At 38.6% G+C, this 10,607-nt stretch overlaps 1 protein-coding gene across 1 annotated transcript; it reads right to left on the minus strand.

Annotated features, from left to right (window-relative positions):
* Window positions 1–5,004: 5,004 nt before the first annotated feature.
* Window positions 5,005–10,064, minus strand: BRS3 (bombesin receptor subtype 3). Its single transcript, XM_041459260.1, has 3 exons — window positions 9,634–10,064; window positions 6,631–6,982; window positions 5,005–6,031 (listed from the first exon to the last, which is right to left on the minus strand). The coding sequence occupies exons 1-3, from the start codon at window positions 10,062–10,064 to the stop codon at window positions 5,624–5,626; spliced, it is 1,191 nt and encodes a 396-aa protein (XP_041315194.1). The 3' UTR covers window positions 5,005–5,623.
* Window positions 10,065–10,607: the final 543 nt, after the last annotated feature.

Raw genomic sequence — 10,607 nt, forward strand, 5'->3', positions numbered from 1 at the left:
CAGCTGCCCCTGGCGCACCAGATTGCTTTGAGCGAGAAGCTGTACCTTGATCGGCTTTGCATGGGGACTCCTGCAGCTTTACTTACAGGAGAAATAAAAGTTTAGGGCACAGAAAGTCCTCCCTGCTGCATGATTTTCCCTATTGCGCCTACGACAACACTGGACATTGAAGCTGCTTGCTGCCAGTGGTGCTGTGCAAGGCTGGCTGCCGTTCGGCACTGGAAGTGTACTCATGTCCTACTAGAGGCAAAGGTAGAACCAAAAATAGAAACAGGAGATTGAAATGGCACTCTAAATGTCAGTAAATCAAATTGCTTCTCTCTGCTCTCTTGGCTGAGGGTGTCCAGTTTTTGTGTTCCCTTAGGAAAGGGTTGGTACATCGTATTAGTGAGATGAAGCTTGACTTCAAAACACTCAATTTCCTTTGCGTTGATGAAGTCTACAATTACTACTCTGTCTGTGGATACTTAAATTTTATTTTAAATACAAATTTCTCCCAGTTCTTTTAAAAGCCCTTCATGTAGTGCCATCTATTGGTTTTTACGGTGTAGCGCAGACAGCATTACATGAAAACTGAATTTTAATTGCTATTGTATTTTAAAGTATTTCTATTTAGAGGATGAAGCAGCACACTCTTCCTGTTTTCTTTTGCAAACCTTAACCTAGAGTTCTAAAACCCCGTGTATCAGTGTACATATTATAAATTAAAACTGAGCTGAACAGCCACAGCAAAGTTGGCAGTGGCTGGTTGCCAGGGATAAAGCAATATTTCCACTCAGAAATAAAAATAATAAACAGAAGTTTTCTGGAAATCAGTATACCAGGAACAAATATACAGACTGGAATGACAATAAAATCAAAGACGTGATTGTGAAGCCATGCAGGGAGAGGTGAACATCAGCTCCCTGACTGGGCACCAGGCTGTCAGACAAAATTGCTCAGGATATAGAATTCTAGTAACCTTACCTGTTGCACAAAGAACATCCAGCCTAGTTAATGACATTTTTGATGCTTCAAGAATTTTCTCTAGGCAGGTCTATTACGGTAGTTGTCCAGAGATTGCTTTGTGATCCTTTATAAACTTACCACCTAAGGGACGTTTGTCTTCACTTTCAGTTACTGGATTTTGGAGTGGAGCATGTGAGGCTTGACATAAATTGTGCTTGCTTATAAAATTTGGAATTGGGTATATATTTGGAAATCAGATAATGATCGCCTTGAACTTGTAAGAGAAATACAATTTAAGTCTTAAACTGGTTGCTTTATTTTTGCAAAGTTTTTAATGTTTATTACCTGAGTGTTTGCAGTGAGGTCTGTACAGCTTGCTCTGCTGTGCAGATCTGTCTACAGCAAGGCACTGGGTTAGTCCTGGTGAGCAGGAAATCCAAATTTATTCTCAATCTAATGGGAGTGAGAGAGTGCTTCTGTGCAGCAGGGTTAATGCTCAATAAATCTGCTCTGCACAGTTTGATGTAGTTATGAGGACAAACTGCCTCGAGTTCCCTCACACTCCATTTGCATAAGAGAATGTGTGACAGCAGCTGCTGCAGCACAGCCTCCAATGGTGTCACTGCCGTCTGTTACCTCATCCTTGGAAAAGACATAGTGAACAGCCCAGGGAGATTACTCAGCTGGAAACTCATCATTTTGTGGGGTCAAGACAACTGTCTTCTCAATCTCACCCTTGAAATTACATAGATCGTGGCTGCACAAGCACTACTGCTGCAAGCTTCATCTTCTGAGGAGGGCACAAAGAGCTCAAGCGTTCCACATCTTGGATCAGTCCAATATGTCAAGAAATGATGTTTTAACTTCTGGCAAAATGTCTCAAAGTAAGTATCAAAATGAGGCATTAGCATGATGATTCTGTATCTGTGTCTGTGCGCTACAAGCCAATTTTGGCTCATCGGAGCTGATTGATGTTCTAAAGATACAACCTAAATGTTGTTCTAGAGGTACCACCTACTAAAAATACAGATAAATTGGTTTTCCTGAACTGTTTTTCTCCCTTTAATAGGGGAACCAGCAATTTGCTGGCTAATCCTTAATGAGGTAGACACTATTTTCCTGAGCTGCTTTGTTATGTTAAGTCAAGGCAGTAACTAATGACTAAGTACAGACAGGCTACTCCTCTTTGAGCTTTTCAGGGGTCTGGAGCCTGTAGCTGTTACACAGATTACTGAGAGTGATGAGGAGTCTTCATGGTAGGAAAAATTACAGAACCAGTACAGACGTACTAAAAATTTAATATTGTGTCCCATGCATGGAAATTCCACATCACAGTTCACCTTGCATTGAGGGAACCACCTGTGGCAGAGCAAACCACCAAATGCTGATTAAAGCCCATATTACATTTTTAAAGTAACACTGACTGAAATGTGTAAGTGCTGTAGCTGTGTGTACCTTTGGGTTATTCTTTAATTGTAATATTCTCAGCAGAAACACAGGCAGCCCATGTAAAATAAAACAATTTTTTATGGGAACAGGAGTAGGAGTTTTAAAATGGCTGTAATTGTGTAACTAACTTTTATACCCCAGTCACTCTCACTTCAGCAGTGTTTTGACATAGGTTTCTTAATTTTTGTGGATTATGGGGGGGATTAACTAACTACTGATATTGAAACTGTTGCTAATGTGCACATGAAATGTGTACATCTCATTCGCAAAGCAAACTAAAAAAAAAAGTATGTGCTAGAAGTTGTATTTACTTTCTCAGTATGATTCCATATGGACAGAACCTTTGAGGGAGTCAGCCTTTCAGTACTTTGTGCCCTTTTTTCTACCTATTCTTACACTGTGGACATAAATAGTGAACCCCTAATTATTCATCCCTTTTATTTGCTAGATAATACTCAGTATTTAAGTAAAGAGATTGTGTTCCCGTACACTCTTATAGAATTACACTTGTATTACTTAGGGATGAAAGAATCTGGTTTTGGAACACTGAGAAAAGATTGCAAAGGAAACAACCCTTTTCCCCTAAATCCAGTTATGGTAATGTGGAGGCCTTTTATGCATTATGATATTGTGGGGAGTAGATGTAATAAATAATATCAGATTGGTTAGATAAAAATATACATTGACCCATATATCACTCCAATACATCATGCCATGAATATTTGAATGTACATAATTATCAATGCATAAAGTACACAGAACAATTAAATTGTGGCTTGAAATATTGCCAGTCTTTAAACAGAACATGTGCAGAATGTAACAAAAACATCAGTTTCGTAACAAGACATATTCACAGTAGAAAGACAATTCAGTTAGAGGAGGAGTTACACAAGCAAAAAGTAGCTACATGCAAAGGAAGAAAAATGGTGAATTAGGAAACTGGGTTTTAAGGGTTAGCCAAAGATTTTGCAGTGGGAAATTTGGTCTCTGACACAGACAAATTGTGAAGTCCAGAAACACATAGATCTGTTTCCCAAAGGCATTACTAAGCTAAAATAAAAAATGCTGTAAGCAAGGGTATTATTGGTGGATATTTCTTTTGTTTCTAATTCCCTATAGTAAGAGCCAGGAAGATAAATGTAGGTTCATAAGTGTGTATGCTTATCTACTTATTTCAGTCTCACCCTCCAGCTCCATGAAGGAAAGAGAGAAGAAGAAAACAGCAGTGCAACCTGTTCATATTTGTACATGGCTCTCTTCCAGGCAATGTGTTACATTGAGACAAAGAGAAAAATAAAGTCTCTGGAGTCTGCTTTGCCATAAATTATATTTCTGTATTATTGGATTTCCATTTATTTCAGTGATCCTATCCTGGTGTGCAATTGGTACAATAAAGGGAGGAATCCATTTGAAAATTAGTGTTTGCAGCCTTGCAGCTTGTAACATGAGGACCATAGTAAAACAAGGCCAGGTCTGATGGGATTAAACTGGTCCGTCATTAACTGGTTTACGATGATGACAGAGGTTGTCATCATTGCAATGCCCCTGGGATTTATAGTTTGGCTTTATTTTTCTGATTAGAGCAGGCAACAGAGAGAGCCTATAAATACATTTTCTCATCTTATAATCGTCTTAGTTAATGATGCATAAGTGGATGGATTTCCAGCCATATGTTGCTAAGGGCCTCTGTGCAGTTGAAGGGGGATATACCTTCAAGGGTTAGTTAAAATTGAAGCTTCTGTGACTGACAGAATTATTTTAGTTCATATGCTGCAACTTCTGCTCTATATTTTAACACACAAATTCTTTCTTGGAATAGAAGTCCCTTAGTTTAAACAATGGAAAATCTATTGTGTTTTCTATCACCAGCTTCCACAGAACAAAATGTTGGTTCAGGGAACATAAAATTCATAAAAATAAGTGTCACTCAAATATTTTGTAACATGGGGTAGGAAGATTTGCCTCCTGTACTTCCAGATGGGAAAGCAGTCCCAGCCAGCAGTGCTGCTGAGCATGGACAGGCTGTTCTGATTTGCCTCTGCAAACCCAGTCATAAAATCAGTGGATTTGGGATTAGAAGGCCTATGGCATTGAGACAGCCTATCCTAATGTTAAAAAGGGATACAACTTGAAGAATAGAAAATTAGTATAGTAGAAAAAAATCCAGCTCTCCCAGTGTGCTCGAAGATGTGTAGGCCACTTAGATACAAGCACATACACTACAGCAGGAGTGGATCTATGCAGGTAAAGGGTCAGTCTGACTCTCCACACTGTACATTTTTCACTTCAAACTCAGTCTAGTCTGGTTTGGTGGATTGGACACACAGTTCCACCTTAGAGAAATCCAGGTTGTGCACTCAAGACTACTTTGGGATATAAAGTAAGGAAGGAGGGGATCAGAAGTGCACCGTAAATTCCAAATAGAACTCTTGATACAGATCCACCCCAATTTATTGATATTAAATCGCTGTAACAATAAAAAAGCCTTCACTATTGAGATATTTTACCCATATATCACAAAGAATTTTACAAGTGTGGTTAATGGTGATTATAAGTTTCTCAGAGAAATTATCACCTGCTTGTTCCCTTGACCTCCTTAGGAACATCCATCTCACTACAAAGCAGTCAGCTCTTACCCAGAATTTCTAAGTCACAGACAGAGCAACAACTACTGTGGATGTGGCTCATAATGCTTTTTCTTTTTTTATTTTACAGTCCTATAAACTTTAGCCTTCTTTCATTTTAGCGTTCTTTCTCAATGTGTTTACCCATTTTTAACATCCAGGACAAGAAAATAAATAAATCAAAAATGTGCCTGGTTGATCCTGTTATGACCAAGTGGCTTTGCTTGCTTGCTGCAGATGCAAGTAGTTGTCTGAGGGAGCTCTCAGTCATGATTCAAAGAGCAAGTCACCAAGAACAAAACTATCCTTACAGCCAATTCTCTGCTAAGTCCCCTCCTGCCCAGTCCAAGACTTCCAGCAAGGAATCTGTGTTCATGCCTGGGAACATGAGTAATCCCTTTGAGCTTATGCTGGAAAGGTCAGTTGTTGCAGCTTCTTCCCCCACACAATTTGATTTCTTTATTCTATATTTTGAAAAATGAGGAACTCCTGATGAACACACTTTCACAGACAGGGCAAGCCATGGCACCTTTTTCCAAGATACCAGTAGCAGTGACTTGATAGCAATGATGCAGTTTCTGTCCTTCTTCTTCCCACACGGATTAAACACTTTCCTCTTCTTTCGTGATGCTATAATCTGTTAGCAGTGTGACACTGATTTCTGAGCCATGCATGCTTCCTGTGACTGACAGGGCTCTGGTAGGAGAACTGCTCTGGGGAGCACTGGGAGACTTTGCACAGAATGCTGCCTTGCAGCATGAAACTTGCTTTTTAAAATGTTGCCGGAAACTTTTACTCAGCCAATAAAGAGCAAAAGGATTGACGCAGGAATTGCTGAAGGCCAAGGCACGGGAAAAAATAGTTGCTATCAGATGAAAGGCAGAAGCATTGACAGAAGTGTGGTAGGTGAAAGAGCGGTATAGGTACAGGATGTGGTTGGGCAGCCAGCAGAAGGCAAACAGAGCCACAAGCACCAGCACTGTCTTTGCAACTCTCTTGCGGGATTCAATCTACAAGAAAGAAATGCATAGCTGGTGTTAACAGCAATTAGTAAAATGTTTGTGTTGTTGGTGCTGATTTGCAAAGCAGGGTAAAAGTCTAAATGCTTGAGTAACCAAAAAAGCAAAAGGTAAAAATAAAAAGAGCAAACAAATAAAACCCCAAACCAGAAGACCTAAACCAGAAAATAAATCTATTTCATATTTTTTTAACATTAAAGCATTCCCAGTGAAGAGCACATTTCTTTTCCATTATACATCATATGACACTCTCATCTAGACAAGGACTTCAAAATACAGTAATTAATGTGTCAGCTGACATGGATGAGGTCCCAGTGTTTAAAATTCAATGTTTTAACTCTTGAGTTTACAGGGTCATGATAAAGCACAACACACCCGTCTCTCTTTAGCAAAGAGTGGACTCTCACAAATGATGAGTCATGAGCATGTGCCTAAGTGCACAGATTAGTTTGGATTCAAATTTGGTACGGGCTAAGTTTGTGGAGCTTTTTACTCCATTATGAGGTAAAATTTTGTACTTAAGAATTAGTATTTAATCAATACAATAGACTTTGGAAAATTGGAGAGTTTAGTGCTTGATCAGAGCTTACCTGCTTACGGGCATGAGAGTGTTCTTCTGCTGGCATGTTGGATGTACTTTTATATAAAGTTCTGGCGATAAGAAAGTAGTAGACAGAAATGACAGCTAAGGGCACAATATAGAACACTAAGAAGCAAACCAGAGAGTGAGCTTCCTGCAGGATCTTCTCAGATACAGGATAGGGGGCACACGCCTCAAAAGTTACATTTTTCTCAGGATTGCTGAAAGAATATAAATCTGAAAAAACAGCCTCTGGGATAGCAAATATCATGGAGACAATCCAAACACAGCCTGCTTTACAGCAGGTCTTCAGGAGTGCATCTGAAGTCTGCAGTTCCAAGGGTTTAACGATGGCTCTGTACCTAAAATGACCAACATCGCTGTCAGAATAAACACAGAAATAATGTGAGCACATACTGCAAAATTCTTAAGGCTAAACCCATTACTGTTCTTGCTAAACTAAAGGGTGCTGGAATTCTCTTGGAAGTGAAAGCAGACACTAGCTCTTTGGAATTAAAATCAAAATGTAAAAATTAATTTCAGGCATGTATTTTAATGGATTGACAGGCAGGAGTTGCCATTAAAAACTTCCTGTGTAAAGATGGCTTCTAAAGTTTGGATTGGGATCACTAAGGGCAATCATCACTCCTAATTTTATGACACTGCCTTGAAAGATAAATGAGGGAATTAGTATGCAACATTGATGACCGTATGAAGCAGGTTAACTATTTTATAAATAGATGAAACCAAGCATGTTTGCCCCTCCTTTCTTCTGTCTCCTTAAGACCCCTTCTGAGTGCAGTGATCTGACTCAAAATAATGCTCCAGGATTCATTCTTATTTATAAAGCAGGAGAGGGCACTGCTGTTGATTCATGCCTGTGATTTTGCAGCATATGGACTGAGTCAGGCACACAAGAAGAATCTGGATTAATCTCTAGATGTGTGATAATATGTGTGGAAGTGGGACGTGGAAAAAGACCAGTTTCCATGAAGGCGGATGAAGCACAGGAGGATCAGGGAGTCTTGATAATGCAGAAAGAAGCAACCCTTCCAGGGAAGCACAAGGCTGGCATGAAAAGAAAGGTGGTGAAAAAGGACCCAGAAGATAAGAAATCTTAGTTGTATCATTTTTCACAAGCTGAGGATCTGGTCTTTTTCTCCTCTAGGCAAATTTAAATAGAAAGCTGGGAGCTGGCTTGCTGTCTATCAAATACCATTTTTTATTGACTTTGAGCTCTTCTAGCATATTGGAACACAACAGTCTGGCATTAAGCCCATGACTGATCTGAGCTTGCTTTGTAAATTTACGATGTAGTTACTCTGTGAGAATGTAGAAGAGAGTATTTATATAACAGCTACCATGAATAATTAAATACAGAAGCAAGTGTCTAAACCATAGAATCAGAGAAGAGTGGGGGTTGGAAGAGATCTTTAAAGGTCATCTAGTCATGGTGAATTCTGAATTTACATCTTACACAACCAAGACCTTGGAGCTATAGGTATATAGCTATATAGGTAGTTCAATGTAAACATTAGTTTATCTTCAGCAGTAGTTAAAAAACCCTAAAATAAACCCAAACTAAAACAACAACAAAAAAGCCAAATGTTAGGTAGTATTAGGGAAAAAATGGAGAACAAAAAAGACAATTGTGCAATTACCTGTATCCCTGATTCATGCAACTTTTGATTATCATGTGTTGCTCTGTACACCTTAACTAAAAGAAACACAACCTAAGGATGGATTATATGAATAGACTGGAGGCATGAAGAAGGATCACTGTCTCTTCCTACACAAGCACCAGCACCATCAAATGAAGCAGTGCAGAAATAAAAGGAGTTACTTTGTACAGGTAGTGAAAGTCATTGCTGAGGAAGTTCAAGAAAAAGCTGAACAAGTATCCAAAAGAGAAATCCTTTGAGGTTATTAAATAGACAGAAACAACATCTGTTTAGTGTCATCTGAAGGCATAGGGTTAAAAATGTAGTTGGATAGAGGTTTTTATTCTTCCTATGTGTCTTTTCTTGTCCTTATACTACCACTGCTGGAGGCTAGTATTGGTCTACATGGATCCTTGATTTGACCCTATGTGGTCATTCCTGTGCTGGCTGATTATTTTGGCGTACAGCAACAGTACCACTGGTAAAATTCTGAACACATGAACAATTTGCTATTACATACAATCCACAATTGCTGGCAGACAAGATGATCTTTTTTCTCTCTCAATACTAAATTTAATTTTTTGTTTTTCTACTCCTCAGTGGTCCTGCTCCTGCTGATTGAACTGAAATCTCCTCTCAGTTTTGTTCATTCGAGAAAGAAGTACACAGAAGACAGATTCAGCACTTCCTGACAGCAGTCAGAATACTGATCCCTCCTAGCAATGCTGTCATTACAACCTGAGTTTAATTTCACGACCTCTGGGCTAAAATGTTTCTGTAAAAGACAGAAGAACTACAAGACAAAAAAATTTTTATATATATGCACTTCTCAAGGTGAAAATTACATTAGCCATCAAATCATGAGAGTCATTCCTTTGTCCCCCAGTCTGTTCTGTTTTCTTTTGGCTTTTTATCCCATGTCAGTCTTTTATGTTCTAGGATTTTAAAGCATCCCTGAGTGCATAGGTTATAGAATTTCCACTCATAATCAGTTTTATTTTTCATCTTCCTCGACTACTTCACTGTACCACTAGATAGCACCAATATACTGTCTTTTTCCCAACTTAAGCCATTTCCTTTTTCTGTGCAATTGAGAAAAACCCTTGTAATGTACCTCAAAGTAATAAAAGGTCAGAAGAATTAAAGAGTTTTCCTCACCTCACTCCCTTAAAATAAGTACTACATTTTTACTAACATGCATTTTTAAATTACATGGGAGGCTGGTAGTTTGGTATTTTTAGTCTATTACAATGTGCTGCTTAAGACTGTGCAAAATGATAATATCTACTATGTTATTAATTTCTAATTTCAAACCTGCAGCATCTCCTGGCAAATCAGTTGCACAGACCCACCTGTCAGCACTGAGAACAGTCAGGGTAAACACTGATACTCCAACTGATGTTAACTGGATAAAAGACAGCAACTTGCACCCAATTCTTCCGAAGAGCCAAGTATCCACAATGTAACGTGTTGCATCTATAGGCACACATGTTAACAAAAGCAGCAGGTCTCCAAATGCCAGGCTGGTGATGAAGATGTTGGGAACCGTCTGCATTGATTTAATCTTGAAAAAAACTTTGATGAGTATTGCATTTCCAAGGAGACCCACTGAAATGATCACAGCATATGTAACATAAATTGTGCACAATATTTCTAATCCTGGAAAGGAGTCTTCGGTCCATTTTTCCTTTGTGGTTTCATTATCAGAGCTTGATTTCAGTTCTGTACTATCCACAGATGCACACAAAGTCTGATTAGCTGATTGTAAGTATAATTGAGACATTTCTTTAACCGTTTCTTCTCCCCAGGCTGGACTTGAATTGATAAAAAAAATGTTTAATATTTAGCTTGCAGCATGTCAGCAGGGTCAATGGAAAGGTACAGGTTTGTGTCTGAAACTCAGATTCCTGTTGCACATTAACTACTTTCACCCTCTTCTGGATCTCAAAACATGCCTAGGAGAAATGCACATAGATCTTGTTCTGAACTGGAGAGGAGGAGAATTTTTTTATTGGCTTTTCAGCTAGTGGAACAGAGAGGGAGGAGGAAAAGAGAAACGGAGTTCCTTTAAATACATTAGCTGAAATGAGGTGAGATTTTTACTGGAGATGTCTGGCAAGTAAATATCATATTGTATCAAAACTGTAACATTAGGGTTTGTATGTTACATAGCAGACCTTTATTACTGTTGTTCAAAATTTTCTAAAATGAGAATATAATGAAAACCTGAAATAGTTTTCTCAATAGTATGGGTCAGCAGAGAATATACTAAATTAACACAAAATTCTTCAGTACACATTAATGGCAGATAAAATATGTTCAGAAT

Source organism: Pyrgilauda ruficollis, unplaced genomic scaffold (assembly GCF_017590135.1).
Source record: "Pyrgilauda ruficollis isolate IOZ18807 unplaced genomic scaffold, ASM1759013v1 scaffold133, whole genome shotgun sequence".
Classification (NCBI taxonomy): domain Eukaryota; kingdom Metazoa; phylum Chordata; class Aves; order Passeriformes; family Passeridae; genus Pyrgilauda; species Pyrgilauda ruficollis.